Source organism: Hippocampus bargibanti, linkage group LG02 (genome assembly GCF_051943395.1).
Source record: "Hippocampus bargibanti isolate YZ-2025 linkage group LG02, ASM5194339v1, whole genome shotgun sequence".
NCBI classification, from domain to species: Eukaryota; Metazoa; Chordata; class Actinopteri; order Syngnathiformes; family Syngnathidae; genus Hippocampus; species Hippocampus bargibanti.
This window is the reverse complement of record NC_142735.1, coordinates 6,524,317-6,543,666: the sequence shown is the minus strand read 5'-3', so window position 1 is coordinate 6,543,666 and position 19,350 is coordinate 6,524,317. Positions and strand designations below refer to the sequence as shown.

General features: G+C 39.7%; 2 protein-coding genes across 2 annotated transcripts in view; one reads left to right on the top strand and one right to left on the bottom strand.

The window, feature by feature from the left end:
• Positions 1 to 9,971: 9,971 nt before the first annotated feature.
• Positions 9,972 to 12,640, bottom strand: LOC148901334 (ubiquitin-conjugating enzyme E2 A). The gene is made up of 6 exons (XM_089022197.1): positions 12,279 to 12,640; positions 11,780 to 11,860; positions 11,685 to 11,710; positions 11,003 to 11,092; positions 10,825 to 10,913; positions 9,972 to 10,757 (listed from the first exon to the last, which is right to left on the bottom strand). The coding sequence occupies exons 1-6, from the start codon at positions 12,320 to 12,322 to the stop codon at positions 10,629 to 10,631; spliced, it is 459 nt and encodes a 152-aa protein (XP_088878323.1). The 5' UTR covers positions 12,323 to 12,640; the 3' UTR covers positions 9,972 to 10,628.
• A 330-nt stretch (positions 12,641 to 12,970) lies between these two features.
• elf1 (E74 like ETS transcription factor 1) overlaps positions 12,971 to 19,350 on the top strand; it is a 54,231-nt gene continuing 47,851 nt past the window's right edge. The window contains exon 1 of the mRNA XM_089022179.1: positions 12,971 to 13,413. The gene's annotated coding sequence lies outside the window, so the exon portion shown is untranslated. The remainder of the gene's footprint in view (positions 13,414 to 19,350) is intronic.

The window sequence follows — 19,350 nt, the reverse complement described above, 5'->3', positions numbered from 1 at the left end:
CCGCTGCCCCGCGTTTGTGGCATGAAAAAGTGGAAGATAACATTATAAAGAGGTCTCAGACGCATACTAATAGAATTTCCGAGCCTTAAATTGAAATGGCTGTCGATGATACAGAAAAAAAGCTGAAATGAGCCTTAGGCCTACTTCATTTGCAGGACACCTTTCTGTTTCGCACAAGCGGAATAATATTTCGCAACGATATATCATCGAAACACTCCTCGTCGAATGACGCAGACCACTACTAACTGAATAGACAATAATTCGTATACTACCCTTCGAAGAGCGTACTCTGTAATAAAGCTCATCAATCGTAAAGACTTACAGTCTACTGATAAGTGCTGCCACGCTCCACAGCTATTCTACCCCACCAATCAAGAAAGTGAACACTTAGCATTAAGTATACAGGATTAAAAGCCACTATAGTTGGATTGAGGCAAGGAATGCTTACAACGTACCATACTCAAAGCAGGAGTTTAATAGGCTACTTCATGTGAGTGAGGTTATGAATAAGTGAAAGATGGGAAAAAATGAGAACCTCTAAGGATCATAAGCAGTATAGAGTCGAGCCGATTAGTAAAACTTGCTAAGCAGCCTATAGATATGACTTCAAAAGCAATCTGTTAAAAGTAACTCAAAGTAAATTCACTAATTCAGTGAGGACTCCTGTCTCTTAAGGCACATATGCAATTTTGTAAATTTTGGCTGTTTGCCTTTCGACTAATAAGTAGAAGATTTATGCATTCTTTTTCAAGCATGTCAAACTAAAACACTATAGTTTTTTTTAATTTATCATATCTTAAAACCAAATGCTTTTACATAACAATAGCGCCTGTATAGTCCCTATACAAAAATAAAAAACAAATTTGAAACAGCAGCGTACACTGCAAAAAATCACATTAGTTCCTAAGATTTTGTGAATAAGACTAAAATTTGAGATCTTATTTACTAAGTTGACCGGAAACAAAGTGAGAAATCTGTGTTAATAAGAAGAGCTTTAATAAGGCATTTGTAATAAATTGACAATCCTAGAAGAATTCTCAAGGCCAACATGTATCATTGATTAGCTGACACTAAGTAGAAAAGCTAGCTGCAAAACACTTGAATAAAAAAAAGTGAATAGATTAAAACAAATTAACTGTGTAGTCCTCGAAAATGTATTGGTTAACAGGTCTGTATGATAAATCTGGTCCTAAGTTCCATGGATGTAAGCTCAGCTATCAACCTGAGCATCTCTTTAGACTAAATTGACTAGATAAAGATATTTTAACTTACACTGAAAAATAATGAAATTTTGAGTAGAACATACGCATATAGAGTAGAATTCTTTTGAGTGTTAGTGGTAAATGAAACAATGGAATTACTTCGTATATATTCATGATAATCGAAGAAAAAATAAATAGATAAAAAAAATCATAAAATTAAAAACAGGGTAATCTTAAGGTTATTAGGGAAAATATGGAATCATGGGAATTCCTTGGGGGGGGACCATGGAGTGGAAGGAATAGTTCAGATTTAAGAGAATTAATTATTCGAATGTGGTAAAGGGTAATGAATTATTGCCGTAATTTCACGCAGTAGACGCACTGACGATGCGATTGAGAAAATCAAACCATTCATAAAATCATAGAAATGAGAAATATTGCTAAGAAGTTGTGATTTCAGATAACTTCATCAGACAGAGATTGTTTACATCTTTCCATCTCACATTTTAAATCTCGCCTGCCGCGTGCTCCCATTCTCCATGTGGTTATTTCTAGCTGTAAATGAAGTGATAACGGTATTAAAAAACCCCATTATAATTTTAATATTATAATTAATTTCTGCTATGTTCATAAATTGACATTAACTGTAGGACCCTAATACTCATTAACTCAAAAAAAATGAATTTATTTGTCAACTTGTCGATTGAAATATCATCTATGAAACAATGTACATAAAAAATGTGTAACACAAAAATACAACGTGGCGCATCATTTGAGTGTCGCTCAAAGGACTTATGAAATGAATTAAAGGAAAACTCTCCCATCTACTTTAGTTGAAATTTGCGTAATCTACGCAAGCCGGTTTCTTCACATATATTGATGTAGCATTGGTATAATCGCGCTGTATAGAGCTAAAACTGAAAAAAAAAATGTCTACACTAGTATAACATGCAGTCAGTAGGCTCAGTCAGTGCCAACCTCTATCTAGTTCTTATCATCATTATCTTCAGATGGTTGGGGTGTGTGTAGGGTTTTATATATATAGAGTAGTGTTTTTCTCTTATTACAATTTGTCCATCACAATATAAGTATAAACATTGAATACTATTGTAAATTTTTAGATCAAAGAGTACTGATACTTGTCAAAGTACAATGCACTTTTTAGGTATTTTGTAGCTGGCTTGATTCACAGGTATATCTTCATGATAATAATAATTCTATAGAAGATGACAGACCCTGCATTATGTGATGATATGACATACAGGCGTTGAGAAACAAGTGGTGTATAGAGAAAAAAGTCTTCAATTGACGAGCTATTTTTTCTGTTCTACAGATATACTGTATGCGAGGCAGACTCACGTGTTCGCTCACAAGACTCTATGATTATCGATAGTTGAAAGAGTAAGCTGAGTGACTGTTTTACAGTCCTATATAGACCACCTCAGTGCGCACTTCCTAAAGCCAGAGCCTCGAGTGGTGTTGGCTTTTTTCGCTCCAACACTGATTATTGTGATCAGAACACTCTTTCACCATCAACTACGCTAAACGAAAATCAGCTGGAGAGTACAAGGACTAAGAATCGAGAGGCAAGAAAATTACCTGAACGCTTCCATCGCAAAATGAGTGTGGCCTACTACCCTCACATGTAGGTGATCAGAAAATGTAGTGGTATATATAAACCTTTCACATCCTTTTACAGAGTACTTCACGCTGCCGACTACGAGATGGAATTGGCATGCACTGCACACATAATTTACAGCCAACGCAAAGTGTCAAAGATAGAACAAGCGCTTTAAAAGCATCATCAAGAGATATCTGACCAAGTATGGCAAACGAGCAGTAGATTGAGAGAGGTAAGAGAGTGAGTGTAACGAGGTAACACAAAGTGAGGCAAAAAATAGTAGGAGTGAGAGCGTTATAATAGGAGACACATTGGGACAGGCTCAATTACACTCGGGATGTACCCATTGGCAAAAATTCCAAGCGTTCAGCAATTGAGCAAATTATAATATAAGAATCAATATACAAAGACAGATCACATACAAAGAGGTACATTGAAGGTGAGAGAAGTACGAGGGGAGAGTCCAGTGAGAGCACATGCCTCTGCGAGGGGCACACATAAGCGCGAGAGAATATGAGTCAAAAGGAAATTTTATATAAATAATAAATGTTTTTCGGAATAGTTTTTGTGATTTGATCTTGCGTGAGTTGGGATTTAGAAAGATGTTGCATATAAGACTATGAACAGCGTGGAGTGGGGAACTATGTAGATAGTAGTATATATAAATGTCGCAGACAAGTTGAAACGTATGAATCAAGAAGATGTTACTTTTAGATGTACAATGATACATCAAATTTCGGAGTTCACTGAACACTCCAACGCAGCACCACATCAGTTGTGGAAAACCTAAGCAAGCACTTCTTGACCCATCCTGTAGCTTTCTGCCCGCGATGTTTATCAAACTCATGAGCCCAGTCTTGCAGCGTCAATGTCCCGTTCAGTATTATGCGCCCTTCCCAGGTTTGGGACTGCCCGAAGCCAGCATTAAACTTTATGTGATAACTGGTGTTTTCCTAAGACAACACACCCCGGACATGCATAATTGAAATACTAAATACTTATGAGATTTCAATCTCTGCAAAGTATTTTTATTTAAGATTATAATAGGAAGCTTTTCGAGTAGAGTCCAATGACCAATTGAGACCTACCACAAACAACATATTTGGATTTATTCGAAACCTGTAGCAAATAAAGAAAACTAGTAAGGGTAAACTACGGCAAGACTACAATTGGGTACCTAAGAATGGTAGTTAACAAATTCCAGAGAAAATCAGCCATTTCCAAGATTCCATGGATTTCGGACGTACATTGAGCGAGTCGAATATACGAAGATCTTTCACATAAACTTTATTTCAAACATTAACATTTCAATGAGGACAAAAGATACTCCAATGACAAGCATTGTTTATCTGAGAGGATTGTAGGATACTGGGACTCACAACAAGGGCGACTTTTCAATCCACATTCAGCTCATTTGGCAGTTTTGGACCTTAGTCATTTTATTTGTTTGCATTGATAAAATTCGCGGTTTGGGTTTTAGGTAAAAGTTTTCGATTCTTAGAAACAAAAAAATGCTTCTTAAACCCTGGTGGTGATTCAATCGGTTTCCAGCCTCTACAAAAAGGTACACTGCATGCAAGGAGTCGTTTCTTTGTGATCTCGTGTATACTGTTGCATGTAGAACAACCTGGCCACTCCAGGGCTCTTTTAACTGGGTAGATATCATGTTTTGGGCACTCTCTAGATTAAAATGGCCGTGAAGAGACTTTTTCACTTATGAAGCGCTGGTGGAGGCAAAGTCAAACACTTGTAATAAGGCTGTAAGCCTTTTGATACCATTGAATAGAAACAGTGACAGTCATTAAATTTTTAGAACCAATGAGTTCGGAAATTGAACTTTGCCTCAAAATTCACCAATGCACCTTTTTGAGGTACTATTGTTTTTTGAGTAACAGCATATTTTAGGCGGACACATATGTAGATTTCTACAACGCAAATTCAATATATTTCAAATTCTCTCACTGTTCGTGGAAGCCTGGCAGTGCCAGCGAGTTTGTTGACCCATCGAGCCAGATTTGAAGGCAAAGCATTTTGAAAGAGCAGCAGTGCAGATAAAGATATGTAAGACCGAAGAAGTCTATGTGTCAACGAGAAATAAAGCTTCTCCCGTCGGCAAGCACGAAGCACTGTTATTGATTTCCTCGCTATACCGTACAGAAAATCACTTATCTCCACTACTTAAAGGAGCATTAACAAACTTGTTGAAGCTATCTTGGACTCGCTTAACCATGGATTTACGCCTAGAGAGGAAAAAGATGGAAATCAGCGCGGATCTGCTCAGATTGTGTACACACCAGATGTCTTACACGAGGACCCTCCCTTACCTTGCTCGCATCTCCTATACGGCCAAGGGAAGCACCGTCGCAGTTTGCATTGCGTTCGCCATTTTCGGCAACAAAATGGCCGGGAAATTAAATCGTTTAGTCGCTTTCCGGTTGAAACAACCAGTAATTTATACTTCATCCGACTGCAAACTCAAATCACTGCCTCAGCTGTGCGGTCTTCTCCACAGAACTCAATGATCCGCGAGTATGCTCAAGATCCGCAACCTTCATGAACGTGAGACGCATTGTGCACGAATAAGACCAAATAAACGTGTTCCAGTAATCACCCCCCTTCAACCCCCTTTGTACCGAAACACAGATGCGATTAGCCCTCGCACTGATATTGGTAGTCTAAATGTAATGAAAGCCCTCTCATCCAACATCCTTCCGAATGAAGTAACACGTTGATGTGCCAGTTCTGCCTGACTAGTCAGATAAAGGTGGCCATGCCCATAAACAGCGCCAATCCGCAAAAAGCCCGCGTGACCTGCACCGACACCCAACCCAACGTCCATGCCTCAAATGAGCAAATCACGGGAAAGAAACAACGCGTCTTTTGAAAAAAGTATTCATCTAATGAAGCCAGTTAAGGGATATTAAAGAACCGTGCCCAACATCTGAATAGGTTATGGAGGGATCTGAGCGGGACCAAAAGGGTGAAGAATTGCACAGTGCTTAGACCTAACAGCGACCTGGTCAATACACAAGTACGATGATGAGCATCAACAAATATGGCCAGGAGTGAGGCATTATCTAAATAAGAGACATTGGACATTCTGAAAGGTGAGGGGGGTTGGCAAAGAGAGCATTTGAGCCACATGTAAGAGAATCTCAAAGGTTGGAGAAGGATTGGGGCAAATAACAAATTGTATAGGGAGTATCGCATTGTCCTCGACAAAGACGCTGGATCTCCAACTGACAAGACGCCAGAAGTCAACTTCTGAAGAGGTACGAGCAGCTACGACGGGCAGCGCGTTTCTATGATCGAATAACAATACCTATTGGCGTCTCAGAGCAATGGCCCTCAATTATCAAACTCAAGCTAGATTAATGCACGCTTGTTGCACAAATAAACAGGCTAAATCCTTGTGTTACTCTAAAAGGCGTGAATCCCTTCTTCCGAAAGTAGATTTTTACATTGTTTCCGTAACACTTATTTACATTGGCCAGTGCTGCGATTCGGCCTATTCCTGTGTAAACTGCAAGCTGCCTCAGTAACAATGGTATGACTTAACGTCCAAATTTTTGGGGTAAATTCATTGGTGCATTTCTGGTTTTGTTGGCTCCTGCTTAAAATGTGTTCAGATGCCTAATAAATGAAACGGTTGTAAGACTGCTTCTTTATCAAGCATATTTACCTTTTATTTCAAGACATGCATTGTACAGGTTACATGCACGTGATACCAAAGACAATAATTTAAAATTGTAACAGAATAAAATATAATAAATAATTCCTGAGATTCGTGAATTAAAGTAAAACTGAACTACATTTACTAAATGTCGAGAATCAATAATAACAGCTTGATAGTTCATAGAAACTAATCGTATTTTATTATGACAACATAGAGAGAATCAGCCGAACATTTTGTGATTAGTGAACTTAGTATGAATTTCTGCAAAACTATGAGTAAAAACTAGGAAGATTACATTACGGGTATATTCAACTACTGCAGCGTTGTAATGGATATGTACGAAAAAGAGATTAAAGCTTTCAATGAAAAGACACTTGACTAGATCATATCAGTAGATTTGATGAAATTGAGTATATTAATCTGTTCATACAATTATCATTGGAAATGTAATAGCGATGAGAACGAATATAATTACTTGATGTGATTAGTAGTGAAAAAAAGAAACTACAGAAAATACATATTATTTGTAAATAATAGAATACACAGACAAAAAAATAAATATGTAATTAAAGGACTAATAAATGGAAACGGATAAACATATGCAGGAAAAAAAAAAAAATAGAGATAATTTAGTTGGGAAATTGTGAGTCTGGTAGTGATTACGACAGACTGGCAGATAGATATAGTAAGAAATAGAATCGAAGATATAGAATCTATAATGTATGTAAGACAGAAATGATCAGAGAGGACACATCTAAGGTATTTTGTAATGCAAGTACTAACTCTCATAGTTTAGTTATCTCTCAACGTATATGACCAAACCAGCATAATCTCTATTATTGATATATAATGTAGTGTCGTATTTCTGCGCTGCAATTATTAAAATGTTATTAAAACACCAATCATATTTAATTAATCAATCTAGATAGTTTGACATCATGAGCTCAAATGTTATAACGAGAAGAGAATCGTCGCATTAGTAAGTAAAACTACTTAGCTCTGTTTGTATATGCTTAATCTATTTTTTTAAGAAAAGCTCAAATGAATTGTCGTTATACAGAAGGCTATCTCTCTTCGGCTATATTGTCAAATCTTTGATGTGTCTTGTTCTGTTTATGAATTACTAGGTTCAGATAATTCTTGCATCTAACTAGATATATCTATTTATCGTGATCATTTTAGTATGATATGTATATAATGTATACTAAGTTTTGAAATACAAAATGCATATTACAATGATGCTGCGTAGCTTAGATTGATCTGTCAATATTTTAACAATATTTCTTATCTAGATATGCACTTACCGCATGTACTGCTCGCAAGATGGATATATAGTAGGCTTTCTAGCCATGCCACTATGTCCCTTACCTGGGATTTAGGGTTCAATCATTATAATCACTCCTGCTCCACTCGGCAACGCCTGGCATTCACAACGTAAATGATCAGGCATATATATACATCACGAATGCTTTAAAAAGAGATGCTACAATTTAGTACTTAAGCATAATGAGTACCCCTCGTGAAGCTGCAGATGCAAGTAGTCACGTAATACGTAGCACGATAGCCTCAAGCATCAGACAATCCCAGCAGGACGAAGAAGAAGAGTACAGAGTAATAGGGTAAAATAGCCAGTAATAGAGATCAGGGCAGGTGCACTACAGTAGATAGGATGCAACAATGTAGACAATCAAAAAATAATAAGAGGTCCAATCAAGGACGAGGGGGTATGATGGATCATGGGAGACCCACAGAGACAGGAAATATGATGGATTAAGTATTAGAATCATTAGGTATTCGATTGATATTTAAAAAAAATGTACTAAGATTGTCCAGTATTTTGACTTATGGATATATGACGCTTAAGAAGATATAGATATTGAATTGCATAGTACTTGTATCGTAGAGTAACTCTAAGTCTATGAATTTTTAGATGCAACAACATTGCAGCCGTAGACCCCCGTGACGCACTTATAGTGCTTATCTAAAACACCATCATTTTATTCTTCATTTTTTTTTACTAATTTGTGTTTTCTGACCCGAGCAATTTTATTTATTTCAATAGAATATGTACGATTGGTCAATATGACACCCAACCAGTTGCTTTTTGACTGTGCATAGAATTAGAATCACATGTAAGGTAAAACCACTCAGTTCGTTGGATGGGCAAAGGGTTTACATCACTTTGTGATTATTTGTAAAAACGTTGTTTTTAATTTGTCGTGAAAAAGGCGTCTACCTAGTTGTTGCTTATAGTTGAAAACCTTTTGTTTCTATTATGACAATGCTCAACTTTTACGTAGTATTAGTTCCAAATTTGTTCATAATTGAATATCGACTACAAGGTCAACCCTGTGTCCAAACATGCCTGGAAGTGCGAGGTGTACTTGGGAGGGGAGTTCGTGGCAGCAGGAGAGGGTACCAAAAAGCAGGTGAAGCAGATTGCTGCACAGGTGGCCTTAGACACCCTGAGACAGACGCACGCTGTGGTCAAGTACAACCTGAAGATGACGGATGATGAGGCCATCACACGCGACCAAATCATGGGTCGCTCACGGGAGGTGGAGGAGGCAGTTAATCCTAAAATAAAGGAGGACAACATTGGGAACCAGTTGCTGCGCAAGATGGGTTGGACGGGAGGGGGCTTGGGCAGAGACGGAGGAGGCATTGCAGAGCCCATCATGGTCAAGAAGAAGTTCTCCAGAGAGGGCTTGGGTATGAACATGGGCAATTTGGATGGCAAATTAACTAAATGTGGTATAGGGGAAGTAATCCGCAACTATGTCCGATCGGACAGACAGGACGACCTGCGATTCTCCACCAACTTGACCAAAGGCGAGCGCCAGAAGGTCCACGAAATTTCTCGAAGGTACGGCTTACGGAGCAAGTCGTACGGACGGGGCACGCAGCGTTTCCTCATTGTCAGTCGCAAACTGAAGACCAATACCCTAATTGGCCAGCTCCTGCAGGAAGGACAAGTGGGCCACTACAAACTTATCAAACCTCAAGCGTCGCAGTAGTTTACATGGCAACTCCAGCTGCTGACTTTGTCATCAAAATAAATCTGAGTGCATCAAATCCACATTTGTGATTTACTCTTCAAATAAGGCGCTGATAATTCCTGCATTTCTTTCCCGAGAAATCTGTCTCAGATTTTTTACATTTGTTTCCGTAACACCTTTACTTTGATGTCATCTTGTGCCCAGTGTCTTGGCGATGTCTGAGAGCCTATTTCACCTTGTGTAAAACATGCAATGCTTGTCCATTCATGTAACAATGGGACTATGGAACCATTAAGCTGATGCGAGCTAAGCATTTTTGGGGGGTACAACACTCTCCATTATGGTAGCAATTTTCATGGTTATTGTACATGAGCTTCATCTGCATTAACAAAATGTGTTTCCAGACATGCCCGTGAATCAAATGAAACTGGTTTGACTGACAAGACCCTGCTTCATTTGAATACAAAGACCAGTAATGTATATCCTTTTATTTACAAGACAATGTACAATTTGTTACATGGGTTACCAGTGCAAACTTTACTAAGATAAATCATCCTGTATGATCACTCCACTCTGACCAGTGATTTTTGTATGTTTGTGAAGGAGATTATTAATATCCTAAGTCTTTAAATGTCAGCATTTTGTTAGGGAAACCCAGTGCCCAAATGTAGCTTTCATGCCTCGCGTGTTGTGCTCAAAACATATCTAAATCGAGAAGGCAGTTTGAAAGAGGGACGAATCAATGTCCCATTCAGGTTAATTCTAATGCGTCCCGCCCCACATGAAAGACTTTAAAAGGCAAAACAAAGCACACTGAAACAAAAAGAAAAAGGCATAAATACATTTTTTGGGTGAAAATAAAAACAGTAGGTGGTTTTACAGCAAGCACATAGTTAGCAGCCACTTGGCACAAAAAAAGACAAGTAACCCAGATATAACAAGATACATTAACTTTTTTTAAACGCCTTTAACCCAATGACCGCATTCGGCAGAAGTGAACGCCACAAACAAACTTATGCATATAAACTTGGCAACCAATTTTTTTTGATGGGGTCAAAGCATATACTGATGATGATGAGTTAACCCAGACACATTGTTCACGGCGGGGACCACAATAATGATGACGAGGGTCAACAATCGCGCCAACTATGTTCAACAATAGCAGAAACTCTCTTCTCGTACTCTCGCTTGTTCTCCTGGTACAGCTGCGCCGCCTGGCTGTTGGCTGGACTGTTTGGGTTGGGCTCATCGAGTAAAGACTTGAGAAAACAACAAAAGCATGTTAGTGGATAACAAGAGCCAGCATCTTAAACATGCCATTTTTACCTGTATTGATGTTAATATTGAAGACACGTCATATGTGGGACTCCAACGATTCTGAAGTATATCTAAGCATATGCTACCGTCGGCGTATACTGCAAAAATGAAGAAACAGTGTTAAATATTGATGGTATCAGACTATATTATGATACAGCACAAGGACAACTGACCTCCACTGACTTACCATTAGGATGAAACATTTTAGAGACAAATCTCACTGTTGGAGGCTTATTTGGATATTCTTCTGTGAACTCTATGGTAAGTTTGAACGTTCCTAAAAGATGGAGGAAAAAAAATCATCAGCATTGCAGAAAACAATCACGCACAACTGCTAGGGCATCAAAATGTGATTACCACACTTTCATTGATGTTTGGGTCTGATGGGAGGGTAGACCCATCCTTAAATACTGCATTCGCATTAGAGTATTTTGTGGCATCATAGGGACAATGCCTTACCAGTCGCTATGTTTTATTACCCAGTATAGCGATTTTCAACCACTGTGCTACGGCACACTAGTGTGCCGTGAGAAACTATTAAATCATTTTCTGCCAATATGTCATTGTCCTGTGTCCGCGTTGAAAAGACTGGGAGGATAATTTAATATTCATCCGTACTGCAACACGTCACTCACTGCCTCTTCCCAGCGAGATGGTTCTTGGTGTGCCGCAAAAAAAAAATCAATGTAAAAAAATGAGCCCTGGTTCAAAAAAGGTTGAAAAACACTGACCTAGTAAGTACCATCAGCAGTTGTTTTTATTTATCTCTTGGATGTGTAATCGAATAAATGATGATTTATTCAAAATTAGGATCATTTCAGGATTACTCAAGGACATTAACAAAACTTGAATGATTGTAGACGACTCACCGTCTTCAAAAGGAGTTCCCTCTGGCCTAAAACAAAAAGTTTGTGATATATAAAATGTCAGAATCTTGTTTTAGTATCGTTGAGGGCCAACTTACCCAAAAATGACAGCATTCCACACCATTATGTTGTTTTCTGAGGGGGCCCCACTGACCCCAGCTGGGGGATCTTCTTGCAACCTAACGAATAGAGCCCACAAGAAAGTTGATGTAACATTGCCTTGATTGACAATATTATTACTGAGATCTGTGTGTATTTTATCAAGGTGTGGGTTTGACACGAATATGAATGTTTAAATATATAAAAGCAGCAACCGAAACGGACTGGCAGGGCAAACCGTGGCCGTACGCGTCAAGGGCTAAAATGCTAACACTAGAATCGACGTAGTTTTTGTTTAAAAAAATCGAATTTACCCCGTTACTATTCAACGTCGCTGATTATGCACTTTAAATAAAACTGCACCCTGGCGAAATAAACAGTTGCTAGAAAACACAAGATAATTTGATGACAGTGAGTAAACATCGTAGCCCTCACGGAATAGCCCTCGGGTTGCTAATGTTAGCTTTGAGCTACTTGCCTTGTTGGCGTCTCGCTTACCGTTTAAAATCTCTCATTAATCGTCGCCTCGCCGGGGTTGACATCTTGCTCACGCTTAAATGTGCGTATCGCAGACACGGGAGATCGAGCTAAAGTAGAGGGAAGTGTATTTCTTGGATACTTCAGTGATTAGTTTCTATATTAAGCGAACTCGACGCCAATTGTTAGTTTGTCAAATATTTGGCTGCCTTCGGACACAACCACAAGTATTAGAAAGGGGGCACTCTTGCCGTGTGGCCCAACATTACTGACTGAAACAAAGATAACCGCATTAAATTAAATCCTGGTGTGTGTGAATATGTGCAAGATAATGCATAGTATTGGCGTGATAAGTGTAATATCGTCATGAACCGCATTTGATGCGTTCACCGCACAAATGGAACGTTCCAGAAACGATTACGTCATACGTCAACCGCCCTTATCTCATGTTTTTTTGACATTTGCATTTTCTAAAGATTTATCCATGTACCGTTGAACTTGAAGATTTTTGAATTGTAATATAATGTCGTTTTTATTTTTCATTCCCTTTAAATACAGCGAGCTCAAGTGAAAACGGCGATCACGAAATAATATTGTTACAACTGGCCACGAGATGGCATGCTGCTTCACTGTTTAGCGTTTGCAGTCTGTGGTTACCGAGTCAAAGAAAAGGCACCACATTTAACTAAGTGACTTTTGTCTCTCTTTCCCTCAACTTGGTACGGGCTCCGCATTTCGACGGCGAGTCAACAGAGCCTCAACCCGAGTCGATTTCCACCTGGACGTATATGACACACCTGCGTTGACATACCCCCCCTCATTCGTGTGTATTGAGTGAAAACGTAACGATTCCCGTTTCCTGCACTCCATTTTCCCAGAAATCGCATTCACTGACTTTTTTTTCGCTGACCAAAAAGAAAAACTTTTCGTCACGGAGGGACCAATCGCTTCCCAGGAAAATGTGACCGCTTGGAATTCCCCACGCATTATTGGAGAGAACGTCAGTGTTGCGCCAGGCAGGGAGCCGCGGCAGGAGGATTCAACCGCTGCCCGCTCTTGTCGCCTCGGCTCGCCCTCTGTCTCCGCGTAATGCTGTTATTTTTCTCATTTTTATTCCCAACGACGGGATCGTATAAGTAATCATCCTCTCCCAATGGTAAGTGTACATATTGCCCATGTTTCGCTGTTGTAATGTACAAAGTGAGTGTTCCCATTTATTGCGTTTAAATGCTAATGTTAAAGTATTGCGTCTGCTAATGGGATTAGGCTGGATGACATGACAACAAATGATTCTCATAAAAGACATGGTCTAAAGTTCATCCAATTTTACTCATATGCTGTCAGTGTTGTTGCTTGGTTACATGCACCGCAGTTGACCAGTGAGTCTCAAACTTTTTTACACTAAGTACTGTACCGCAGTAGTCCCCAACCTTTTTTTTGCGCCACGGACCGGTTTAATGTCAGACAATATTTTCACGGACCGGCGGATAAATAAACTTTCCAAAGACGTTTGTTTTCTTTACTCATTTTGCTATCTTACGGTGGGCTAATTTTAGTTGGGTATGTGACCACGACAAGCGTTTTGACATGTGTCAAGAGTAAGTCATAGTCGGATGTAATTTGGTAATTTTTCATTTTTCATTTTATGTAAATTATTTATTCTTTCTGCGCGGCCCGGTACCAAATGACCCACGGAGCGGTACCGGTCCGCGGCCCGGGGGTAGGGGACCTCTGCATACAAATTTCCTTTTCTCTTCAAGTACCACCCGTTTCATGACCACGTGAAAATACAGATGCATAGCGGGCCCAAGTGTTCATGAGAATGCTGTCATTCTGTAATCAACGAAACATTATTTTGACTGGCACTTCACACATTCAAACAATGTTTTCTCAATCACTAGCCTGGGCACATGCCATGGGTTCGCTTAAACTATTGGAAACTAGAGGATTGTGTGACATCATGATGAAACCTTACGACATGCGACTCGTGCGGTATTGATTTAGCATTGAATAATTAAAAATCTGCTTTCGTGTTTGAAAGATAAAGATTCTCCATCCGTTACAGTCACAAACCCATATTTCAGGATTAGTCTTCTATTTTGTGACATAATTGGTGTGTGTTTGTTTAAAATTTTATCGACATTAAATTGAGCTTCTATGAGAAAAACACATTGACCCCTCAACAAAACCAAAAATATTGCTGTGATCGCTCCTATATTTTTAGCGTTTGCACTAGACAAGAGTAGGAATGTACATATGAATGTGGTTAGTGATTGCTCACTATTTTCATATATTTAGCAACGCTTAAGTTTTGGTAGAAGACTCCAGGAGGCAGGCTGGATGACAGTTGGCGATGGCTGACACCACTACAGCTGTCGAGGCAGCAATTAGAGTTTGGCTGCTCAACAAATGAGTTTAGTGGCAGATTGTAACCGGCCAAACATGGGGCTCCAGCCGAGTGTGGCTGCTTCCACTGCATCATATTTGAATGGTGTGGGTATACTCCCTGGAGGTTGACTTGTGTGGGGAAAAAGTAAAGCTAATACTCATCGATTGAAATTAAATTTATGATGATCTATGAACAATTAATCTCATGAAAAGCCTCTCAGAACGCACTGTGCTTGCAGCCCTTGGTGATTGAAAAAAAACTGCTCCATCATGCGAGAGACTGCATTAAACTGCTCATTTCCTCATTCCCTAACGAATTGATGAACCGTAGGGAGTCTAATCAGGGATGCATGATGGCAGACTGGTTAGCATGTCCGCCACATAGTGCAGAGATGCAGGGTTTAATTCCAGCAATGTAGAGTTTGCATGTACTCCCCGTGCTTGTCTGAATTTTCTCCAGGTACTCGGGTGTCCTCCCACATGACAAAAACATGCATGGCAGTTTAACGGAGGACTCTCAATTGTCCCAAGGTGTCATTGTGAGCAGCCATGCTAGTTTGTGTACGTGTGCCCTGCCATTGACTGGCAATCAGTTCTGTGTGCACCACACCTAACTCCCAAAGACTGCTGGGGTCTGCTCCAGCATGCTCGTGACTCTTGTGAAGATAAGTGCTCCTCACTCAATAATATTCTTTGACAAATAATGTTTCCATATTTTCCCGAGCAGCCAGTACAGAAAGAGTCTATGTTGCAAGTTCCATTTCCTCTCTGGTGTGTTCATCATGTCTGCCTCACACTTCTTGTGTTTGTGTTCGAATCTTGATCCCCTGGCCTCTGTAGTGTTTTACACGTTCTGTGGCTATTCTGTCTTGCTTCTCCATTTCAAAACACTTGTTTTCTTAACTCATTCACTGCCATTCACAAATTTATTTGGGACGTAGAGCGGCATTTCCGAATTTGTTCAGATTTTGTTTTTTCTTGTTTGGGTGCCGATAAAGCGCTAGCCATGGCCCCGGGCAATGTTTTTTCCCTTCCACAAGTGGGCAGCATTTCTATTTTTTCCATGTTAGCGCTTTGTTCCCACTTCCTCTGTTGTTAAAGAGCTATACAACAACAACAACAACAACAATAATAATAATAAAAATAATAATAATAAATGTAATATCTAAGCGCCTTTCAAATCTCTCAAGGACACTTTACAGTCACGGGATAATAACTTTTTTTTGTTGTGCGGGTGAGCAGTGGCAGCCATTTGCAACAGCGTTCACTCTACACAGAAGTCACACATCAGCAAAGATATGAAAGGAAGAGGAAAGAAAAGAAAGAAGTAGAAAAACAAAATACAGGAGCCATCTTGAGGAAAAAAAACAAAATAACAAATAATATGACAACACGATAAGTCTGTTTCGCTGCCTTGAGAAAAATAAAATAAAATACAAACCAATATGTATGTATTGCATTGTATTTTGGACAGCCGCCCTCATTTCAAGCTCATATAACTCCAGAACCATATAATTTATCAATTAACTCTTTTTTTATGAATCTAAGGGTTCTTTCACTGCATTGGATGTTTATGTAGTCCTAAAACTCAATATTCTGTGGGTCCTGGAATTTGAGTGACTGACAGAAACCCTGGCACTGGAATGGACACATTTTTTTGCACGTCTGGCAGTGAATGAGTTAATTGAATATTCTAAATTGTTCATAGACATGAAAGGTTGTCTGTCTCTATGTGCCTTGCAGCTTTGCCTCTCACGCAAAAGTCAGCTGGGAGAGGCTCCATCCCGTGACCCTAAATGAAAGGTCATCATCATCTCAAGCTTGTGACAGGCAGTCTGTGTTTTTGTGGTATAATCTTTGCAAACTTGTTTTGTGAGGACATTAAATATCATTCATTCATTCGGACCACCTATTCCTCACGATGGTCGCAGGTGGTGCTGGAGCCTATCCCAGCCGTCTTCGGGCGGGGGACACCCTAAATTGGTTGCCAGCCATTCGCAACATTGACTTTCCACATAGCTAATAGTCTTCCTTATTGACATAGTCATCATTGCTTCAAAACATGGCGGGCACAAGCACCTTATGGGTCTCTCCAGTGAGTTTTGTCAGCATGTCACGAATCGTTGCATAATCATTCCAAAATTTCTCCTCTCTCGATAGTAGCAGAATTTTTGTGATGTGGTGTAAAAGCTCAGGTCCTTATGGAAGGCCGCCTCCTTCACATGATGTCACCTTCTTTGCTTCATTTTTTTTCCAAGATAGGATTTAAAGGAAAACCGACACCATTTTTTTGTTTCCTAACTGACATCAGAAAAACGTTTTATAGCACATGTGTCAAGAGTCAAGGCCCGCGGGCCAAATCCGGCCCGCCACATCATTTTTTTCGGCCCGCGAAAGCAAATCAAACTTGTTAAATTCCATGATGATTGCTAAAATCTGAGCCAAAATGTCATATTTTTGGATGCCAACCATCAAATAAAAGTCATTATTCTTGACTTCAGATTTGAAAATGAGTTATTCATTAATTTGCTGTGTGCTCTATATGTAATATTTGAAGGGATTTAAACATTCTAATGGGTTCCCCAAATTCATAACGGCCCTCGAGAGGAAACCATAACTACAATGTGGCCCGCGGCAAAAAATGACTTTGACACCCCTGTTTTATAGCATCTAAAATACCCAAAACACGCAGGCTGATATTTTTAGTCAAATGCAAAACACAAATAAAAATGACTTAAAGTGTCCCAAAACTACTTCAAAATGTCCTCAGAAAGTTTCAGTTTCAGAAGGTCCCACCCCCTTGTTCGTGACGTCACGCCAAGACGTCTTGCCTTGCTCGAGAATTAAAACAATGGCTTCAGATTCAGAGAAGACGCTTTCTTGTTACTCATCCAATGATGAATATGATTCAAATACTTCTGAAGAGGAAAGCATAAATGTTTGCAATCATTTGAAGAAGTCCTTCCGTATCAATTCGAGCTGTCTGGACTTCAATATAGCGTCCCAGAAAATGCAGAAGATGGCACCCGAGCTCCGTTGAAAATGGGTTGATTTGTCTACTGGGAATTTGTCAGCAAATATCAAATAGTTATCTTGGTGCAACACAGAACAATTCACCATTGCATTATTTATGTGTTTTCTTTCTAATTTCGCCATCAACACGAAGTTTCAGACCAAAGTACTGCAAAATGCATTGTGTGTCGCTATGTCGATCAGGGGCGTTCCCTCCGTGACGTGACGTCAGGAATCGTCACCAACTCAAAAACAAGACTTCCTGAATATTCAGCGCGAGTCTTAAAACGTAAAATATAGCTATATGGGGTGGAATCTTTGTAAAATACGCTCAGTAGAAGTCATTTCAAGTGATTTTACAAATTGTGGACACAACTTGTCCGGAGGCGTCGTTTGTCCTTGAAGAGGAATGCGATTGAAAACCTCTCTGCGCATCCTCACTTTTATTTACTTACAAGATTGCTGTACAGTACACAATTCTGTGTCTGATCTATACTAGTTACCCAGGGAGTCTCAAATGTTTCCCAGATGTTTACGTTTTTGGCTAAAGATGTTTTTGTCATGGGACACCCAACGTCATTGGTGTCCAGCTCCCTTTAGAGGAGGCGGCAGTGACGCTACTGCTGGAAGGGGGGTACTGAACGCCAGACAACAATCTCCCTTCGCGCTCCCTCCTTCTGTCCAGTTTTCCCATGGTGGGATCACTGGGTGAGGGATAATTGGAAACTTCAATCCACTGAAAGCAATTATGCCCACAGAGAGTTTCCAAATATACTCCAGTAAAGTCTCGCCCACTGCCATTTGTTTTTACACCCTCCCACCATGCTTTTGCCATCTGATATGCTCATCGTTGTGTTTGTGCATGTGCAGATTAGAGAATGCGTGGCTTCCCGGCAGCCTTCTTATCCCGTGACAGCAGAGTCACTCCTCCAGTGTGACCCTGAAGAGCAAAGACTGCCCATTTTTTCATTGACCAAAGCTTCTCGGGCCTTTCTTGTCCTGCTAGTCTCAAGTCTGCTCGTCCTCCTTAATGGCCCTCTGCGTATCGATCGGGCTACATAAAAAAAACGAACTGAGCTCACAAGCTATTTGGAAGGCAGCACTGCTCAGGTTTCAAAAAAAGCTTTCAGAACGGTTCAGTCCCAGAAGAGTACAAGAAGTTCAAATGCATTATATTTTTTTCAAGTTTCCTTTTGAGGAATGATGTGGAAAAATTACAGCATAATGTGTATGGTTGTCGGAACGTGTCGCCTCACTTAGCTAGCCAAAGCAACACCCAATTTTCCCTCCAATCTCAGTTAAGTAGTTTGCTGGACGCCTGACTATCTTTATCCGAGTCATCTACCCATTAAACATTCTGAATACAGGCATACTGAATTTTAAATAAATCCAACATACTGTATATACTGTAACTATGCTCACTACCACCAAAACCTACCATAAACAACCACCCACCAATCTTTTCTACTGTCCATACAAAAACCCCCCTCTGTCCTGTGTATTAGAGCTGTAATACTAACAATAACTGTGGTCATTGCTGTAGGAAATTGCATTTATTTCCCTTAAAGACTACCTCACGCTGACATTTGACACCTGAGTCATAACCACAAGGTGGCAATGTTCAGAACGCTTTGGCTTTGCTGTCTCACGAGATGGCAGATTCCACCAATAACATTAAATCACAATTGCAGGA

Bases quoted from the DNA above. Each gene is read 5' to 3' on its own strand.
- LOC148901334 (XM_089022197.1), bottom strand. From the start codon at position 12,322: ATGTCAACCCCGGCGAGGCGACGATTAATGAGAGATTTTAAACG. The intron at 11,711-11,779 runs GTAAGTTGGCCC...TTTTTGTTTTAG, and splicing joins TGGAATGCTGTCATTTTTGG to GCCAGAGGGAACTCCTTTTG. The intron at 11,093-11,684 runs GTGAGTCGTCTA...TCCATCTTTTAG, and splicing joins GGGAACTCCTTTTGAAGACG to GAACGTTCAAACTTACCATA.